This window comes from Oncorhynchus clarkii, chromosome 2 (genome assembly GCF_045791955.1).
Source record: "Oncorhynchus clarkii lewisi isolate Uvic-CL-2024 chromosome 2, UVic_Ocla_1.0, whole genome shotgun sequence".
Lineage (NCBI taxonomy): Eukaryota > Metazoa > Chordata > Actinopteri > Salmoniformes > Salmonidae > Oncorhynchus > Oncorhynchus clarkii.
The window spans coordinates 88,017,753-88,039,447 of NC_092148.1; the positions used below are offsets into that span (position 1 = coordinate 88,017,753).

General features: G+C 46.1%; 1 protein-coding gene across 1 annotated transcript in view; it reads left to right on the plus strand.

Moving 5' to 3' along the window:
- The first annotated feature begins 807 nt into the window (after window positions 1-807).
- LOC139375924 (calcium/calmodulin-dependent protein kinase type 1D-like) overlaps window positions 808-21,695 on the plus strand; it is a 62,465-nt gene continuing 41,577 nt past the window's right edge. The window contains exon 1 of the mRNA XM_071117893.1: window positions 808-1,438. Within this exon, the coding sequence (XP_070973994.1) occupies window positions 1,344-1,438 (95 nt within the window). The 5' untranslated portion in view covers window positions 808-1,343. The remainder of the gene's footprint in view (window positions 1,439-21,695) is intronic.

Sequence of the window (21,695 nt, forward strand, 5' to 3'; positions counted from 1 at the left end):
GTGTACAGGCTAGGCCCTCATTTGGGATTCAGGTCTGCCCAGAAAACACAGTATTTTCTGTGAGATGGTATTCAATCTTACAGTGCATTGGGGGTAGGTGCCAGGGATTGTTTCTGGGCATGGCCTAAAGCTCCAGAATGGTACATTTTTAATTTCAAGGTCTACTGTAGTAGCAAGGGGTTGATTTGGGATTCAGGAGCCCAGAAATGAATCAGTCTGTCAAGGGAGACAAACAGGAGAGGCTCCATCATCCCATTAACACCTTCTAATAGAACAGAAGTCTCATTTCACTTCCTTTGAGATTTTCTGACACTATAACAGATCTAATTGGTTTTCTAAATAGACAGCCATTGCATTTAACTGAGAGTAGTCTGTCCCTTTTTGTTTTGTGGAGAGAGGAAAAAAAAGATCCTCATAAGTAATTATGATAACTGTTGAACGTGATCTATTCTAAACAGGGACCAGGCAGGCAGTCCGTGACAAGCCTTTTGGATTGGCTGAGGCCATGCATGTTGGATGTGCTTTCCATTCTATTATATGCATAAGTAGGAAGGCCTAGGGCAAAAGCAATGCCAGGGGATTTTTAAATACTCCCTCGGGGTTGCCATTTTGTTGTGAGGACTAAGCATAGTTCAATGTCATCATCGTTTTATTCATGTGAAAGCCGTCACTTGCATTGTCCACTAATATATATATATATATATATATATCTCCATTACTTGCTCCAATGACACGAGTCGTGGATTTGGTGCAATGCCAACACTAATCGTTCACTCATACATCCTCATCACGCACACTTTCGGCTACATAGGCATGAGAGGAGAGCGGCCTCCCCAGCCACCCACTCCTTATTGCTATAACAACCAAAGGCGCGGTCAAGCAGGCAGCGTGACTCAATAGGATAGCGTTTCAATTCAGACGGACACCGACCGACCCCTCCAACGGGAGTTATCTTTCTGTCAAGTAAACATAGCCTAAACAGAATCCAGAGAGCTATAGTTCATTTTTGCAAAGCGAATGAGACAGAATAGCGAAGGAGCTCCCCGTCTGTTACGTGAAGATTAGACTAGTGTTATAACCTGTAGGTAGGCTGCTACTGGTGGTAGGGCTGTAGCCTACTGGAGAGTAGGACACCTTTCGCAGCGCAGCGGTTGTATGGATGGGCTGAGCAAAGCCAGGTTTAAAACTAACTGGGCGACAATCAGGAAGAAACCCTATTCAGTCCTACTTTTTTTTGTCGACTAGAGACGGGGCACCATCCCCACTGAGTCAGCACGAGAAGGTGACATTCTTTGTGAAGCGGTACCTCTAATCTTCTCACGTCTGTCTTCCCCGGTGACGACATGGCGAGTGAGAACGGAGAGTCTGGGGGGGGATCTTGGAAAAAGAATGTCGATGATATCAAGAAGGTATTCGAGTTCAAAGAAGTCCTTGGAACGTGAGTAATAAATGTGTGGTCTATAGAATCTTGTAACAGGTCCTTAAATTACAACTTTGTTGTCGGCTGTCAAGGGGGTTTACACTAGATAGCACAGCCACAAAGTCTATCGTAAAACTTCATGCATTTTTGTTTCGCTTTTTGGTTTTAATTTAAGGATAAGGTTAGCAGTTTGGTTAGAGGTAGGTTTAAAATGACATTTTATTAAGATAAATTGTTTAAAAAATGGGCATGGTTTATGACTTTGTGGCTGGGGTAACTAGTTACGACCGCTGTCAATCGATTATACAGTGTAACAGAAGCGGAAATGGCAATTGTCTCTACTCTTGTCAACGAAGCTTAGACAATACGACATGTGATATTGCCGGCGTACGTGCGATTTTTGCAAATACTAACGTTTTGAATGATGCTTTATTGTGTCCTACAAATGGTTATGACATCGACAGTTACTAGATGCAACAATTCAAAAGCACGTTGCCAAACTGTCAATAATAAGTATATTCTATGGCAGGAGTTCGATGGAAAAGCGGTCGGGTCCGCCTCTATAGATTTCGACAGTTACCTCTAGGTTACGTTTGGTTTAGTTGGTAGCGCAACGCCAGGGTTGTGGGTTCGATTCCCACGTGGGACCAGTACGAGATAAAATAAGTATAAAAATGTATGCACTCACTACTGTAAGTCGCTGTGGATAAGAGCGTCTGCTAAATTACAATTTAAAAAATATATATATTTATCAATATCAGAGATCAAAGGGTTAAAGCAGGTCCAACCAAGGTGATGTGTCAAGGCACCTGCATTACAGAATAGATTATCTTGAGGTTTTCTTATTAATTTACATGTCGTATGTAATCAGAAATACATTAGTTAGCATCTGTTATTAAATGCATTGACAGGACTCTGTGAATGGTAGTCATTGTTTCAGCATCAAAATGGTCAGGAGAATTGGATTGTCAGTTGCTGCCTGCTGTTGAAAATGTGTCTTCTGATGTCTAGTCAGACTGGATAACATTGAATAGATACAGAAGATTCCTGGTGCTGAATTATGATCATGTCTAATCTGACTTTAATTGTGATAATACGAAAGGCACTTGTCCACCGGGCAAGTCAGTACATATTGGTTAACCAAAGATCATGACCACTTCACTTGCTCGAAAATATTTTTTAAAAGTAGCTATTTTCACCTACACACACGGGGAAAAACAGAAAGACCGGACTACTGGATTTCTTTACATTTAGGTTGTTATTAGAATAAAATATGACCTGCCCAATAGGGACAACCTCAGAGCAGGCTCAACTTGCTCAACTGTTCACGTCATCGGCCACTGGCAATACACTCTTAGGGGGGAAAAAGGTGCTATCTAGAACCTAAAAGGGGTTTTCGGATGTCCCCATTGGAGAACTCTTTTTAGTTCCAGGTAGAACCCTTTTGGGTTCCATGTAGAACCTTTTCCACAGTGGGTTCAATGGTTCTACATGGAACCTAGAAGGGTTTTACCTGGAACCAAAAAGGGTTCTCATATGGGCACAGCTGAAAAACTATTTAGGAATTATTTTGTCTTTCTAAGAGTGTATGGTCAACTGCTATAACTCCCTCTGGGAGTATGGAACATTTTCATTATCTTTATCATCAGAGACTAACTTATAAATATATATATATATACACACACACACACACACACACACACACACACACACACACACACACACACACACACACACACACACACACACACAACCTTGCAACAAGTTGGTATGAAGCTGGTGATGTTCGTGCATGGCTTTCATCAGCCGTTAGTTCTTCATTCTTGTTATTCTCTTGTGCTTCCACTACTGTACTACGTCAGAGCAGACAAATTCCTCCAGAGTTTATTTTGGTCCTCCAGTTAGTGCTGCCTGACTTATGGCAGTTTTGCTGTGGGTGAGTTATGATGCAGACAGGGAGCATGTAAGTACTCACTTTGAAGGGCAAATTCCCCAAATGGAGACTGGAGCTTTCCAAAAACTCTCTCTGCCTCTAAACTATTTTTCAAGATTTTCGTCAAGGGCGAGGTGTTTACATGCATAAGATAAATAGCGCTGCTTGGTTCCCTCTCCGTTGAATTGATAAGCTGTGTGTTCTAGAAAGTGAAAAACAAAGTCCTTTCACCTACAGATGTTTTCTTCTATTTATTTCCCTCCATGTGGGGCGAACAGGTAGCCTAGTGGTTAGAGTGGAGGGGCGGCAGGTAGACTAGTGGTTAGAGTGGAGGGGCGGCAGGTAGACTAGTGGTTAGAGTGGAGGGGCGGCAGGTAGACTAGTGGTTAGAGTGGAGGGGCGGCAGGTAGACTAGTGGTTAGAGTGGAGGGGCGGCAGGTAGACTAGTGGTTAGAGTGGATGGGTGGCAGGTAGACTAGTGGTTAGAGTGGAGGGGCGGCAGGTAGACTAGTGGTTAGAGTGGAGGGGCGGCAGGTAGACTAGTGGTTAGAGTGGAGGGGCGAACAGGTAGCCTAGTGGTTAGAGTGGAGGGGCGGCAGGTAGACTAGTGGTTAGAGTGGAGGGGCGGCAGGTAGCCTAGTGGTTAGAGTGGAGGGGCGAACAGGTAGACTAGTGGTTAGAGTGGATGGGTGGCAGGTAGACTAGTGGTTAGAGTGGATGGGTGGCAGGTAGACTAGTGGTTAGAGTGGAGGGGCGGCAGGTAGCCTAGTGGTTAGAGTGGAGGGGTGGTAGGTAGACTAGTGGTTAGAGTGGAGGGGCGGCAGGTAGACTAGTGGTTAGAGTGGAGGGGTGGCAGGTAGACTAGTGGTTAGAGTGGATGGGTGGCAGGTAGACTAGTGGTTAGAGTGGATGGGTGGCAGGTAGACTAGTGGTTAGAGTGGAGGGGCGGCAGGTAGACTAGTGGTTAGAGTGGAGGGGCGGCAGGTAGACTAGTGGTTAGAGTGGAGGGGCGAACAGGTAGACTAGTGGTTAGAGTGGATGGGTGGCAGGTAGTCTAGTGGTTAGAGTGGAGGGGCGAACAGGTAGCCTAGTGGTTAGAGTGGATGGGTGGCAGGTAGTCTAGTGGTTAGAGTGGAGGGGCGGCAGGTAGACTAGTGGTTAGAGTGGAGGGGCGAACAGGTAGCCTAGTGGTTAGAGTGGATGGGTGGCAGGTAGACTAGTGGTTAGAGTGGAGGGGCGGCAGGTAGACTAGTGGTTAGAGTGGAGGGGCGGCAGGTAGACTAGTGGTTAGAGTGGAGGGGCGGCAGGTAGACTAGTGGTTAGAGTGGAGGGGCGAACAGGTAGACTAGTGGTTAGAGTGGAGGGGCGGCAGGTAGACTAGTGGTTAGAGTGGAGGGGCGGCAGGTAGACTAGTGGTTAGAGTGGAGGGGCGGCAGGTAGACTAGTGGTTAGAGTGGAGGGGCGGCAGGTAGACTAGTGGTTAGAGTGGAGGGGCGGCAGGTAGACTAGTGGTTAGAGTGGAGGGGCGGCAGGTAGACTAGTGGTTAGAGTGGAGGGGCGGCAGGTAGACTAGTGGTTAGAGTGGAGGGGCGGCAGGTAGACTAGTGGTTAGAGTGGAGGGGCGGCAGGTAGACTAGTGGTTAGAGTGGAGGGGCGGCAGGTAGACTAGTGGTTAGAGTGGAGGGGCGGCAGGTAGACTAGTGGTTAGAGTGGATGGGTGGCAGGTAGACTAGTGGTTAGAGTGGGGGGGCGGCAGGTAGACTAGTGGTTAGAGTGGAGGGGCGAACAGGTAGACTAGTGGTTAGAGTGGATGGGTGGCAGGTAGACTAGTGGTTAGAGTGGATGGGTGGCAGGTAGACTAGTGGTTAGAGTGGAGGGGCGGCAGGTAGCCTAGTGGTTAGAGTGGAGGGGTGGTAGGTAGACTAGTGGTTAGAGTGGAGGGGCGGCAGGTAGACTAGTGGTTAGAGTGGAGGGGCGGCAGGTAGACTAGTGGTTAGAGTGGATGGGTGGCAGGTAGACTAGTGGTTAGAGTGGATGGGTGGCAGGTAGACTAGTGGTTAGAGTGGATGGGTGGCAGGTAGACTAGTGGTTAGAGTGGATGGGTGGCAGGTAGACTAGTGGTTAGAGTGGAGGGGCGGCAGGTAGACTAGTGGTTAGAGTGGAGGGGCGAACAGGTAGACTAGTGGTTAGAGTGGATGGGTGGCAGGTAGTCTAGTGGTTAGAGTGGAGGGGCGAACAGGTAGCCTAGTGGTTAGAGTGGATGGGTGGCAGGTAGTCTAGTGGTTAGAGTGGAGGGGCGGCAGGTAGACTAGTGGTTAGAGTGGAGGGGCGAACAGGTAGCCTAGTGGTTAGAGTGGATGGGTGGCAGGTAGACTAGTGGTTAGAGTGGAGGGGCGGCAGGTAGACTAGTGGTTAGAGTGGAGGGGCGAACAGGTAAACTAGTGGTTAGAGTGGATGGGTGGCAGGTAGACTAGTGGTTAGAGTGGAGGGGCGGCAGGTAGACTAGTGGTTAGAGTGGATGGGTGGCAGGTAGACTAGTGGTTAGAGTGGAGGGGCGGCAGGTAGACTAGTGGTTAGAGTGGAGGGGCGAACAGGTAGCCTAGTGGTTAGAGTGGATGGGTGGCAGGTAGTCTAGTGGTTAGAGTGGAGGGGCGAACAGGTAGCCTAGTGGTTAGAGTGGAGGGGCGAACAGGTAGCCTAGTGGTTAGAGTGGAGGGGCGAACAGGTAGCCTAGTGGTTAGAGTGGAGGGGCGAACAGGTAGCCTAGTGGTTAGAGTGGATGGGTGGCAGGTAGTCTAGTGGTTAGAGTGGAGGGGCGAACAGGTAGCCTAGTGGTTAGAGTGGATGGGCGGCAGGTAGTCTAGTGGTTAGAGTGGAGGGGCGAACAGGTAGCCTAGTGGTTAGAGTGGATGGGTGGCAGGTAGCCTAGTGGTTAGAGTGGAGGGGCGGCAGGTAGACTAGTGGTTAGAGTGGAGGGGCGAACAGGTAGCCTAGTGGTTAGAGTGGAGGGGCGAACAGGTAGCCTAGTGGTTAGAGTGGATGGGTGGCAGGTAGACTAGTGGTTAGAGTGGAGGGGCGAACAGGTAGCCTAGTGGTTAGAGTGGAGGGGCGAACAGCTAGCCTAGTGGTTAGAGTGGAGGGGCGGCAGGTAGCCTAGTGGTTAGAGTGGAGGGGCGAACAGGTAGCCTAGTGGTTAGAGTGGAGGGGCGAACAGGTAGCCTAGTGGTTAGAGTGGAGGGGTGGCAGGTAGTCTAGTGGTTAGAGTGGAGGGGCGGCAGGTAGTCTAGTGGTTAGAGTGGAGGGGCGGCAGGTAGACTAGTGGTTAGAGTGGTTAGAGTGGAGGGGCGGCAGGGTAGCCTAGTGGTTAGAGTGGAGGGGCGAACAGGTAGCCTAGTGGTTAGAGTGGAGGGGCGAACAGGTAGCCTAGTGGTTAGAGTGGAGGGGCGAACAGGTAGCCTAGTGGTTAGAGTGGAGGGGTGGCAGGTAGTCTAGTGGTTAGAGTGGAGGGGCGAACAGGTAGCCTAGTGGTTAGAGTGGATGGGTGGCAGGTAGACTAGTGGTTAGAGTGGAGGGGCGGCAGGTAGACTAGTGGTTAGAGTGGAGGGGCGAACAGGTAGCCTAGTGGTTAGAGTGGATGGGTGGCAGGTAGACTAGTGGTTAGAGTGGAGGGGCGGCAGGTAGACTAGTGGTTAGAGTGGAGGGGTGGCAGGTAGTCTAGTGGTTAGAGTGGAAGGGCGGCAGGTAGCCTAGTGGTTAGAGTGGAGGGGCGGCAGGTAGACTAGTGGTTAGAGTGGAGGGGCGGCAGGTAGCCTAGTGGTTAGAGCATTGGACTAGTAACTGAAAGGTTGCAAGATCGAATCCCCGAGGTGACAAGGTAAAATATGTCTTTCTGCCCCTGAACAAGGCACTGTTTCTAGGCCATCATTGAAAATAAGAATTTGTTCTTAACTGACTTGCCTGTTAAATTAAGGTAATATAAAAAGCAACAACACATCCTTCACCTCCCCCTTCTCTTGGGGAGAATGTGATTTGATCTGGTATTGAAGGAGGCCTGTGTCAGAGGGGGAAATATGTTTTTGATCAGCCCTGGGAGATTGGTATCAAGCAGGACAAGTATGTCACTCTTAACTTCAATAAACCGACCCTGCTGGTCTCCATTCACCAGGGTCAACATGGGGATCAGGATTCAGGGGTCGATTTCAATTCAGTCAGGAAGTGTAAACTGAAATTGAATTGGAATGTCAGGTTGCTTCCTGAATTGACTGTATTGAAATGTAAATGGACCCAACCCTGATGAGGATGGCTATTTGCCTTGACTAGAGCTAAACAATAAACAGCTATGGATATATCCCTTCATAGTGGCTTAGCCTGTTTGTTGTTCAGAATCCGAGATAATTCTCAATATGCTACATCTCTTAGGCTAAATCGCATTCAGATTGCACACTTTTTGGCTTAGCCCAGGGCTAAGAAAGAACATGCAGTTTGAAAGCCCTTCATTTTCCCTAATTTTCCCTCCCCTCAACCTCATATGGATCAGTGTTCCACCCTGTCCTTTTCCTGAGGTACAGGCTGTCCTTTTCCTGAGGCACAGGCTGTCCTTTTCCTGAGGCACAGGCTGTCCTTTTCCTGAGGCACAGGCTGTCCTTTTCCTGAGGTACAGGCTGTCCTTTTCCTGAGGTACAGGCTGTCCTTTTCCTGAGGTACAGGCTGTCCTTTTCCTGAGGTACAGGCTGTCCTTTTCCTGAGGTACAGGCTGTCCTTTTCCTGAGGTACAGGCTGTCCTTTTCCTGAGGTACAGGCTGTCCTTCTCCTGAGGTACAGGCTGTCCTTCTCCTGAGGTACAGGCTGTCCTTCTCCTGAGGTACAGGCTGTCCTTCTCCTGAGGTACAGGCTGTCTTTCACCTGAGGTACAGGCTGTCTTTCACCTGAGGTACAGGCTGTCTTTCACCTGAGGTACAGGCTGTCTTTCACCTGAGGTACAGGCTGTCTTTCACCTGAGGTACAGGCTGTCCTTCTCCTGAGGTACAGGCTGTCTTTCACCTGAGGTACAGGCTGTCTTTCACCTGAGGTACAGGCTGTCTTTCACCTGAGGTACAGGCTGTCCTTCTCCTGAGGTACAGGCTGTCCTTCTCCTGAGGTACAGCTTGTACCTCTCATCACCATCGGGGAGGAGCAACTTGTTCCCATCAGGATCTTGACTTGAACACACTGTGTTCAAGTCAAGACTGTGACCCCTGGCTTGGGTCAAACGAAGCCCTAACACGATTCCACTCCATTCCATTCAACTATATTGTCCTTGCAGGGAAATTCATCCAGGAGTACATAAGACCATTGAGGTTGGTTACAAGTTTGTATTTGAAAACCACTTCTAAGACACATACGTTCCGAACTCACTTCAGTCACACTAAAGAGGGAGACTCACTGGGCTGGTAGCTGGCACATAAAGACACCGCTGGAACGCCCATTAAGGTGATTATGTCCCAATCATTTGAAAGATTGTTCCAGAAAACTAGGTGTTTTAATCGGCGTATGCTTACTTCGATTTTGACCTTACGCTGATTAGGATAAGCAGAGTAAGGTGTTTACGTGACTATTGCATAATCTGCCTAATGCCATAATCCGTTTAATATTGAATTATTACTGTGCATGTACAGTGCCTTGCGAAAGTATTCGGCCCCCTTGAACTTTGCGACCTTTTGCCACATTTCAGGCTTCAAACATAAAGATATAAAACTGTATTTTTTGTGAAGAATCAACAACAAGTAGGACACAATCATGAAGTGGAATGACATTTATTGGATATTTAAAACTTTTTTAACAAATCAAAAACTGAAAAATTGGGTGTGCAAAATTATTCAGACCCTTTACTTTCAGTGCAGCAAACTCTCTCCAGAAGTTCAGTGAGGATCTCTGAATGATCCAATGTTGACCTAAATGACTAATGATGATAAATACAATCCACCTGTGTGTAATCAAGTCTCCGTATAAATGCACCTGCACTGTGATAGTCTCAGAGGTCCGTTAAAAGCGCAGAGAGCATCATGAAGAACAAGGAACACACCAGGCAGGTCCGAGATACTGTTGTGAAGAAGTTTAAAGCCGGATTTGGATACAAAAAGATTTCCCAAGCTTTAAACATCCCAACGAGCACTGTGCAAGCGATAATATTGAAATGGAAGGAGTATCAGACCACTGCAAATCTACCAAGACCTGGCCGTCCCTCTAAACTTTCAGCTCATACAAGGAGAAGACTGATCAGAGATGCAGCCAAGAGGCCCATGATCACTCTGGATGAACTGCAGAGATCTACAGCTGAGGTGGGAGACTCTGTCCATAGGACAACAATCAGTCAGTCGTATATTGCACAAATCTGGCCTTCATGGAAGAGTGGCAAGAAGAAAGCCATTTCTTAAAGATATCCATAAAAAGTGTCGGTTAAAGTTTGCCACAAGCCACCTGGGAGACACACCAAACATGTGGAAGAAGGTGCTCTGGTCAGATGAAACCAAAATTGAACTTTTTGGCAACAATGCAAAACGTTATGTTTGGCGTAAAAGCAACACAGCTGAACACACCATCCCCACTGTCAAACATGGTGGTGGCAGCATCATGGTTTGGGCCTGCTTTTCTTCAGCAGGGACAGGGAAGATGGTTAAAATTGATGGGAAGATGGATGGAGCCAAATACAGGACCATTCTGGAAGAAAACCTGATGGAGTCTGCAAAAGACCTGAGACTGGGACGGAGATTTGTCTTCCAACAAGACAATGATCCAAAACATAAAGCAAAATCTACAATGGAATGGTTCAAAAATAAACATATCCAGGTGTTAGAATGGCCAAGTCAAAGTCCAGACCTGAATCCAATCGAGAATCTGTGGAAAGAACTGAAAACTGCTGTTCACAAATGCTCTCCATCCAACCTCACTGAGCTCGAGCTGTTTTGCAAGGAGGAATGGGAAAAAATTTCAGTCTCTCGATGTGCAAAACTGATAGAGACATACCCCAAGCGACTTACAGCTGTAATCGCAGCAAAAGGTGGCGCTACAAAGTATTAACTTAAGGGGGCTGAATAATTTTGCACGCCCAATTTTTCAGTTTTTGATTTGTTAAAAAAGTTAGAAATATCCAATAAATGTCGTTCCACTTCATGATTGTGTCCCACTTGTTGTTGATTCTTCACAAAAAAATACAGTTTTATATCTTTATGTTTGAAGCCTGAAATGTGGCAAAAGGTCGCAAAGTTCAAGGGGGCCGAATACTTTCGCAAGGCACTGTAAACATATTTAATGAAGTACACAGTTAAGAATAATATGTGTTGCATAATCAAATAGGCACAGTGGAAAAGGCTCCAGTTGTATACAGGAAGTGGGCGATCGTAATGGCAGGAAGTTGCGATGCCCTCATCTGTTTTTATTCTTAGCTGTGGATGTGAATGGCCTCTTCTAAACACCTGTGAATCATCATCATGACTTGCTGTCTTAACAGTGGATAGGTTAAACACCAGTCATCTCAACATGTCCCCTGCCTGTCTGCCCAGCTCAGTTTTTTACTGTTGAAAACCTTCTTTTTTTTTACACACCCGCACCTCAAGTCCCATGTCAACACCACAGGGGCCCAGGTCGGCCGTTCCTGCTCCCGGTAGCTCCTGCTGTGTTGTGTATAAGCAGACCCAGTAGGTAGTGTGTTGTGTTGTGTAGTGTATGCAGGGAGTTAGCTGCCAGGTTGAGACAGTCCTGGCAGCTATTACATATATACACACAGCACTGTCTCCTCCTCCCGATCCCTCGTTCAGCCAAGAGGATTTGACTACTTGGGGATTAAGAATAGACTGATCTAGGAAGGAGGAGTGAGGCACAGGAAGAGACTCAGATTATCTCCTTCCCCTCCTCCTCCACTTCAGGCTTCCCCATCAGTGTCCAATAGGGATCATCTGTTCTCACTTGTCCCTGACTGAACCACCTCAAACCCCTAGCATCTACCCTCTCTAGGCCCTCTAGCATCTACCCTCTCTAGGCCCTCTAGCATCTACCCTCTCTAGGCCCCTAGCATCTACCCTCTCTAGGCCCTCTAGCATCTACCCTCTCTAGGCCCGAGACACTTTTAGACCAGAAAGGTTGGATAGATTATTAGGTAGACCTATGAGCCATATGGTAAAACCTTCAGAGTAGTTTATAACAGGGAAATGTTCAACTACCACCATAATACTCATACCTATTCAATCCTTTAACATCTAGGAGCTAGTGTGTAGGGGTTAGGGTAGGAGTTAGGAGCTAGTGTGTAGGGGTTAGGGTAGGAGCTAGTGTGTAGGGGTTAGGGTAGGAGCTAGTGTGTAGGTGTTAGGGTAGGAGCTAGTGGGTAGGGGTTAGGGTAGGAGCTAGTGTGTAGGGGTTAGAGTAGGACTAGGAGCTAGTGTGTAACTGTTAGGGTAGGAGCTAGTGGTTAGGGTAGGAGCTAGTGGGTAGGGTAGGAGCTAGTGTGTAGGGGTTAGGGTAGGAGCTAGTGTGTAGGGGTTAGGGTAGGAGCTAGTGTGTAGTGGTTAGGGTAGGAGCTAGTGTGTAGAGGTTAGGGTAGGAGCTAGTGGTTAGGGTAGGAGCTAGTGGTTAGGGTTAGGGTAGGAGATAGAGTATAGGGGTTAGGGTAGGACTAGGAGCTAGGAGCCAGTGTGTAGGGGTTAGGGTAGGAGCGAGTGTGTAGGGGTTAGGGTAGGAGCGAGTGTGTAGGTGTTAGGGTAGGAGCTAGTGGGTAGGGGTTAGGGAAAGACTAGGGGCTAGTGGGTAGGGGTTAGGGTAGGAGCGAGTGTGTAGGGGTTAGGGTAGGAGCGAGTGTGTAGGTGTTAGGGTAGGAGCTAGTGGGTAGGGGTTAGGGAAAGACTAGGGGCTAGTGGGTAGCGGTTAGGGTAGGAGCTAGAGTGTAGGGGTTAGGGTAAGAGCTCTCCTCTCCTATTCTGTCCTATTCTGTCCTATTCTGTCCTGACCTGTTCTGTCCTCTCCTATTCTATCCTATCCTGTCCTGTTCTGTCCTCTCCTATTCTGACCTATTCTTTCCTGACCTGTTCCGTCCTCTCCTATTCTGTCCTGACCTGTTCTGTCCTCTCCTATTCTGTCCTCTCCTATTCTGTCCTATCCTGTCCTGTTCTGTCCTCTCCTATTCTGACCTATTCTTTCCTGACCTGTTCCGTCCTCTCCTATTCTGTCCTGACCTGTTCTGTCCTCTCCTATTCTGTCCTCTCCTATTCTGTCCTGACCTGTCCTGACCTGTCCTGTCCTCTCCTATTCTGTTCTGACCTATTCTGTCCTGACCTGTTCTGTCCTCCCCTATTCTGTCCTATTCTGTTCTGACCTATTCTTTCCTGACCTGTTCCGTCCTCTCCTATTCTGTCCTGTTCTGTCCTGACCTGTCCGGATCTGTTCTGTCCTCCCCTATTCTGTCCTCTTCTGTTCTGTCCTGTCCTGACCTGTTCTCTCCTATTCTGTCCTGACCTGTCCTGACCTGTCCTGTCCTATTCTGTTCTGACCTATTCTGTCCTGACCTGTTCTGTCCTCCCCTATTCTGTCCTATTCTGTCCTCTCCTATTCTATCCTATTCTGTCCTGTCCTGTTCTGTCCTCTCCTATTCTGTCCTATTCTTTCCTGACCTATTCAGTCCTCTCCTATTCTGTCCTATTCTGTCCTGACCTATCCTGTCCTATTCTGTTCTGTCCTGACCTGTTCTGTCCCCTCCTATTCTGTCCTATTCTGTCCTGACCTGTTTTGTCCTCTCCTATCCTGCCCTATGCTGTCCTATTCTGTCCTCTGCTATTTCGTCCTCTCTTATTCTCTCCTATTCTGTCCTCTCCTATTCCGTCCTCTCCTATTCTCTCCTATTCTGACCTGTCCTGACCTGTTCTGTCCTCCCCTATTCTGTCCTATTCTGTTTTGTCCTGCCCTGTCCTATTCTGTCCTCTCCTATTCCGTCCTCTCCTATTCTGGCCTGTTCTGTCCTCTCCTATTCCGTCCTCTCCTATTCTGGCCTATTCTGTCCTGACCTGTCCTGACCTGTTCTGTCCTCTCCTATTCTGTCCTCTCCTATTCTGGCCTATTCTGTCCTCTCCTATTCCATCCTCTCCTATTCTCGCCTATTCTCTCCTATTCTCTCCTATTCTGTCCTGACCTGTTCTGTCCTGTCCTATTCTGTCCTGTTCTATCCTGTCCTGTTTGTGTTGAGAAACATAATGGATTGCACCTGTCAGCCAGCCATTCAACTGATCTGTAGGAGAGGAACAATATTATAAAGTAGATGTCAGGGTCCGTGGATCAATAGCAGAATGTTATTATGTTTGTGAACACCCTCCGCAGCACAGCAGCTGTGTCTGCGTTTGCATCCCGAATGGCACCCTAATCCCTATAGAGGGCCTTGGTCAAAAGTAGTGCATGCTGTAGGGAATAGGGTGCCATTTGAGATGTAGACCATATAGATAGCCCTGTAATGGTGTTACGGTATGTTTTCATCTGTTCTCATGCTGTTAGTCACTCGTTATCTAATGAGATCTGCTGTGTCACTAAAGCCATCAAGTCTATCACCGTCACAGTCTCTCTCTTTCTCTCACTGTCTCTCTCTCTCTGTCTCTTTCTCTCTGTCTTTCTCTCTGTCTCTCTCTCTGTCTCTCTGTCTCCGTCTCTCTGTCTCTGTCTCTCTGTCTCCCCCCCCCCCCCTCTCTCTCTCTCTCTCTCTCTCTCTCTCTCTCTCTCTCTCTCTCTCTCTCTCTCTCTCTCTCTCTCTCTCTTCCTCTCTCTCTCTCTCTCTTTCTCTCTCTCTCTCTCTCTCTCTGTCTCTCTCTTTCTCTCTCTCTCTGTCTCTCTGTCTGTCTCTGTCTCTCTCTTTCTCTCTGTCTCTCTCTCTCTTTCTCTCTCTCTCTCTCTTTATGTCTCTCTCTTTGTCTCTCTCTTTATGTCTCTCTCTGTCTCTTTCTTCATGTCTCTTTCTTCATGTCTCTCTCTCTCTCTCTCTCTCTCTCTCTCTCTCTCTCTTTCTTCAGGTCTAATTCCAGTGCTTTAAGCTGTTGGTATTTTCAGGTAGGGAATAAGTGTCCTCAGCAGTGAGCCCTGCTCCAGATACCATGTGAGCTGACCTAAATGGTTAACTGACGATGCAGCCCGGTCACAGATCGGTGCCTGCTCTTGCATTCTCCCTTGCTGCTGTTGTTGTCAAGAGAAACATGCTTGGCTCTGCAATTCCATAAGGAGTTGGTAAGAGAGCAGAGACCGGCTAATGATGATGATGATGATGCACTGGTCAGAGAAACATTTAGAATAATGAGTTAATACATACTCATACAGTTCCCTCTTAAACTGATCCCATCTGTGCAGGACAATTAGATCACTATGTAACAGGTGACCACTGTAACCACATTCACTATCAGTGGAGAGCACTATAGTACAGATATCAGTTTAAAGCAGGGGTGTCAAACACGGCAATTTGGATCTAAACTGTGTATAAATGATAAAGGACCTACATTCATACTGTATCTTGACTGTGTCCAAAAGTGGGTATCTGTGTTCCAATCTGGACACAACCGTGTGTGTGTGTGTGTGTGTGTGTGTCGTAAGTTTGTGTGTTTGTATTATCTGTGTGTACACTCTTACAAAAAAAACTCTTGAGTTCCATGTATAACCCTTTCCACAGAGGGAACCCAAAAGAGTTCTACCTGGAACGCAAACGAGTTCTACCTGGAACGCAAAAGAGTTCTACCTGGAACCCAAAAGAGTTCTACCTTGAACCCAAAAGAGCTTTCCTATGGGGACAGCCAAAATAAGGCCCTCTGAGCCCCAGTACAGCTGTCAGCAAGGCCCTCTGAGCCCCAGTACAGCTGTTAGTAAGGCCCTCTGAGCCCCAGTACAGCTGTCAGTAAGGCCCTCTGAGCCCCAGTACAGCTGTCAGTAAGGCCCTCAGAGCCCCAGTACAGCTGTCAGCAAGGCCCTCTGAACCCCAGTACAGCTGTCAGTAAGGCCCTCTGAGCCCCAGCACAGCTGTCAGTAAGGCCCTCTGAGCCCCAGCACAGCTGTCAGTAAGGCCCTCTGAGCCCCAGTACAGCTGTCAGCAAGGCCCTCTGAACCCCAGTACAGCTGTCAGTAAGGCCCTCTGAACCCCAGTACAGCTGTCAGCAAGGCCCTCTGAACCCCAGTACAGCTGTCAGCAAGGCCCTCTGAGCCCCAGTACAGCTGTCAGTAAGGCCCTCTGAGCCCCAGTACAGCTGTCAGTAAGGCCCTCTGAGCCCCAGTACAGCTGTCAGCAAGGCCCTCTGAGCCCCAGTGCAGCTGTCAGCAAGGCCCTCTGAGCCCCAGTACAGCTGTCAGCAAGGCCCTCTGAGCCCCAGTGCAGCTGTCAGTAAGGCCCTCTGAGCCCCAGTACAGCTGCCCACAGGGGTTTGGAGTGTGCCAGACAGAGCAGAGGGATAGCTATCTGGAGAGAGAGGAGATTGGGCAGTAATCGCCCGTATCAAAACAGTAACAGTCGGGTGCTCCCAAGAGATTTCTGGCTTAGCAGCGATCTTTAGAGCAGATTTTGTTGAAGCCTCTTTGGCAGTTCCTTTCTCTCTCTCTCTCTCTCTCCAGCAGATTCTACCCTCACTTTTGTATTTTTTTAAACATTTGGTAAGGAGTGACTATACGAGCCAGCTCTTATCGTTCTCAGGTCAGTCTCAGACAAACTAATCTCCAATAAGAAAGATTAGAATGATTATTTCCCCCATTTAATTTAGACTCTGACTAGCCGAGCCCAGAGCAAACATTCCAGGAAAGCAACCGCAGGCCCAGGGCCAGAGAACACAGCAACAACATATAGGCCTAACAGGCCACTAGTGTTGATGCAGTGGCAGACTCTGAACAGCATAGCAGTGGTGTGTTAGTAACAATGATGTATATAAACTCTAGATTGCTGATGCTATGTAATTGCCAACGAGAGGTTTTGAAGTCCTCGGTCGACCATATTGGCACTCCTGGGATCAAACCCCAGGCTGTAGTGACGCCTCAGCACTGTGATGCAATGCCTGGGCACCGCTGCACCACTCGGTGCCCCTCTCACATAATGGCATTATGCAATAAGGTGTATGTAATAGAATACATGTGTCAAAAAGGAATGCAGACATTAATACAGGCATTTCTATAGCTTCCAAAATAGTTTTTACAGCCCCTATTAGTCATCTCGTGTATATATAAATCGTTGGTTAGTAATAATCAGTGGGAGGGGATGTTTTATTCATCTCAGGACCTATAGAGGCAATGTTTTTGCAAATCATAATTTGCTGTACAGCAGGTATAATGCCTGTATAAAGTTATCATTAACTGATTTACGTTGTGCTATGACACGCCTATGACAACCTGTGCCACATCGCCAGACTAAAGTAATCTCTGTTTTCTGTAAATACTGAATCAATCAACCCTCTTATGATGATGCCTGTTACTTGTCTTGGTGAATGTTGGAATAACACTGTAGTGTGGCCGACAGCAATGGGGTCTGTTCCATTTCAATTCAGTCCTTCCTAAATGGAAAGCTCATACCACTGTAGTGTGGCCGACAGGAATGAGGTCTGTTCCATTTCAATTCAGTCCTTCCTAAATGGAAAGCTCATACCACTGTAGTGTGGCCGACAGGAATGAGGTCTGTTCCATTTCAATTCAGTCCTTCCTAAATGGAAAGCTCATACCACTGTAGTGTGGCCGACAGGAATGGGGTCTGTTCCATTTCAATTCAGTCCTTCCTAAATGGAAAGCTCATACCACTGTAGTGTGGCCGACAGCAATGGGGTCTGTTCCATTTCAATTCAGTCCTTCCTAAATGGAAAGCTCATACCACTGTAGTGTGGCCGACAGGAATGAGGTCTGTTCCATTTCAATTCAGTCCTTCCTAAATGGAAAGCTCATACCACTGTAGTGTGGCCGACAGGAATGAGGTCTGTTCCATTTCAATTCAGTCCTTCCTAAATGGAAAGCTCATACCACTGTAGTGTGGCCGACAGGAATGGGGTCTGTTCCATTTCAATTCAGTCCTTCCTAAATGGAAAGCTCATACCACTGTAGTGTGGCTGACAGGAATGGGGTCTGTTCCATTTCAATTCAGTCCTTCCTAAATGGAAAGCTCATACCACTGTAGTGTAGCCGACAAGAATGGGGTCTGTTCCATTTGAACTCTTCCTAAATTGAGAGTGCATAACACCATGTAGGCCTTATCATCAACCCAGTGCTGATTTAGCTGCTCAACAGCAGGGCGGTAATTATCACTTTGAGGGAATTTTGGCAACACTTTAGCCTGAATTATAATTAAACAATAGACGGATTAGCTGAGAATGTCACGATAAGCGGTGCGTACGATCCAATGGGGCAGAAGTCCCTGTGTTGGGATTCTTGATGGCCAGATAGCTAGCAACAATGACAATAAACTGCCATGTGGTGAATCATAAGTGGCTCGTTTCAGTTATTTTCATCTTGTTCTTGATACCATGTCTTGTTTTGTGGTGTTTTGACTGATTTCATGTCAATGCTAATATGGATACAATTCACTAGCTAGCTAACCAACAACTTTAACGATGTATTTGAGAGAAAACAAGTGCTCATAGTGCAAGTTTTTATTTATCCATTCGATAAACATTGGAGACAAATTATTGTTTGCATGTTGTCAACAGTCTAAGCCAACCCCGTCTGTTTTGCCTCATAGTTGCACACTCGTCGTCATAGTTCCAGCCCATCTAAGGCCAGAAGGGGTGTGGTATATTGGCCGACAAACCACAGCTACTGGTTACCAACATAATTAGAACAGTAAACAATTGTTTTTGGGTAATGCCCATAGTATATTGTCTGATATACACGCGGCTGAATGATTGTTTCAGCTAATCAGCATCCAGGACCAAAATACCTGGTTTCTAATTCAGTTGTAATGCATTCTAAGATCTGTCATTAGAATGTCTGAACCTCTTATAATGCCTTATTGTTTTCCCATTGTGACCCTGACTAAATTACAGCCATTTCTAGATACCGACATAACATATTAACATATTATACGCCTCAGACATGACATATTAACATATTATACGCCTCAGACATAACATATTAACATATTATACGCCTCAGACATAACATATTAACATATTATACGCCTCAGACATAACATATTAACATATTATACGCCTCAGACATGACATATTAACATATTATACGCCTCAGACATAACATATTAACATATTATACGCCTCAGACATAACATATTAACATATTATACGCCTCAGACATAACATATTAACATATTATACGCCTCAGACATAACATATTAACATATTATACGCCTCAGACATGACATATTAACATATTATACGCCTCAGACATGACATATTAACATATTATACGCCTCAGACATAACATATTAACATATTATACGCCTCAGACATGACATATTAACATATTATACGCCTCAGACATGACATATTAACATATTATACGCCTCAGACATGACATATTAACATATTATACGCCTCAGACATGACATATTAACATATTATACGCCTCAGACATAACATATTAACATATTATACGCCTCAGACATGACATATTAACATATTATACGCCTCAGACATGACATATTAACATATTATACGCCTCAGACATAACATATTAACATATTATACGCCTCAGACATGACATATTAACATATTATACGCCTCAGACATAACATATTAACATATTATACGCCTCAGACATAACATATTAACATATTATACGCCTCAGACATGACATATTAACATATTATACGCCTCAGACATGACATATTAACATATTATACGCCTCAGACATAACATATTAACATATTATACGCCTCAGACATGACATATTAACATATTATACGCCTCAGACATGACATATTAACATATTATACGCCTCAGACATGACATATTAACATATTATACGCCTCAGACATAACATATTAACATATTATACGCCTCAGACATGACATATTAACATATTATACGCCTCAGACATGACATATTAACATATTATACGCCTCAGACATGACATATTAACATATTATACGCCTCAGACATAACATATTAACATATTATACGCCTCAGACATAACATATTAACATATTATACGCCTCAGACATTGGCTTGTTTTGGTAAATGTTGGTATAAAACAATGTAGTATTAACTGAATAGTTCTGACAAAGACAAATGTCTTGAACTACATCAATTTGCAAACCGTACTAGTGACCGTACTAGTGACGTACTAGTGACCGTACTAGTGACCGTACTAGTGACCGTACTAGTGACGTACTAGTGACGTACTAGTGACCGTACTAGTGACCGTACTAGTGACCGTACTAGTGACGTACTAGTGACCGTACTAGTGACGTACTAGTGACCGTACTAGTGACCGTACTAGTGACCGTACTAGTGACCGTACTAGTGACCTTACTAGTGACCGTACTAGTGACCTTACTAGTGACCGTACTAGTGACCTTACTAGTGACCGTACTAGTGACCTTACTAGTGACCGTACTAGTGACCGTACTAGTGACCGTACTAGTGACCGTACTAGTGAAGTACTAGTGAAGTACTAGTGACTGTACTAGTGACCGTACTAGTGACCGTACTAGTGACCGTACTAGTGACTGTACTAGTGACCGTACTAGTGACCGTACTAGTGATGTACTAGTGACGTTCTAGTGACCGTACTAGTGACCGTACTAGTGAAGTACTAGTGACATACTAGTGACCGTACTAGTGACCGTACTAGTAACCGTACTAGTGACCGTACTAGTGACGTACTAGTGACATAATAGTGACGTACTAGTGACGTACTAGTGACGTACTAGTGACGTACTAGTGACATACTCGTGACATACTAGTGACGTACTAGAGGAAGGTTGTGGACCGTCCGACTGTTCTGCAGCCGAACGCTGACCATGAACTGTGAGTCCTAAAGTGAGTTGTAGTTCCATTAGACCATGCTCCACTCCACCTGGATTCCATTAGACCATGCTCCTCTCCGCCTGGATTCCATTAGACCATGCTCCACTCCACCTGGATTCCATTAGACCATGCTCCTCTCCACCTGGATTCCATTAGACCATGCTCCACTCCACCTGGATTCCATTAGACCATGCTCCACTCCACCTGGATTCCATTAGACCATGCTCCTCTCCACCTGGATTCCATTAGACCATGCTCCACTCCACCTGGATTCCATTAGACCATGCTCCTCTCCACCTGGATTCCATTAGACCATGCTCCACTCCACCTGGATTCCATTAGACCATGCTCCTCTCCACCTGGATTCCATTAGACCATGCTCCACTCCACCTGGATTCCATTAGACCATGCTCCACTCCACCTGGATTCCATTAGACCATGCTCCACTCCACCTGGATTCCATTAGACCATGCTCCTCTCCACCTGGACTGTCCAGCTAGCAGTGACTTTCCATCCAATAGATTATATAAGCGGACCACTAAAGCGTCTTACACAAGATGATTCTCTGTGATGACTCTGACTCAGCAGCTATAGAAGCACTCACACACACAAACTCACACACACACACAAGCCGGTACACACACACCAACTCTAGCCCACATCAGCCTCTGTGAAAAAACAGACCCCAAAACCACTTCAGACTTTTACATTTACATATATTTATTTGCTTAATTGCCAACAGTTGTTATGCTAGTGCCATTTTTAGAGAAAAGAAAAACCAGCACACTGCACCTGTCAGTATCCTCTCTTTCTTCTCTCTAAAGGTACATTTGAACATTTCCTAAGGGCACTTTAATTAAAGAATCTTAGTGAAAGAATCTTTGTTAAAGAATCTTAGTGAAAGAATCTTTGTTAAAGAATCTAAGTTAAAGAATCTTAGTGAAAGAATCTTTGTTAAAGAATCTAAGTGAAAGAATCTTTGGATGAATTAGGTGTCCTGTTACAGGCTTAGTGTCCCTCCTCAGCAGCCAAGGTTTTCTTTAAAGAGGTTGAATACCCATCAGTCAGCTTCAAGTTAAATCAGATTTTATTTGTCACATGCGCCAGATACCACAGACCTTACAGTGAGATGCTTACTTACATGATCTTTCCCCACAATGCAGTTAAATAAGAACATAGAAACACACAACAATGAAGCTATTTACAAGGAGTACGAACTCCATATCAATGTGTACCCTTTGCACATTGATGTGGAGTTCGTACTCCTTGTATATAGCTTCATTGTTAGATATGTTACTACATGTAGGCAGTGGTAAAGTGACTAGTCATCGGGATAGACAATCAGAAGAAGTCGCTTAGCTAGCATCTTACCCTGGTCTCCAGATGCTGTGTACAGGAAGTCATA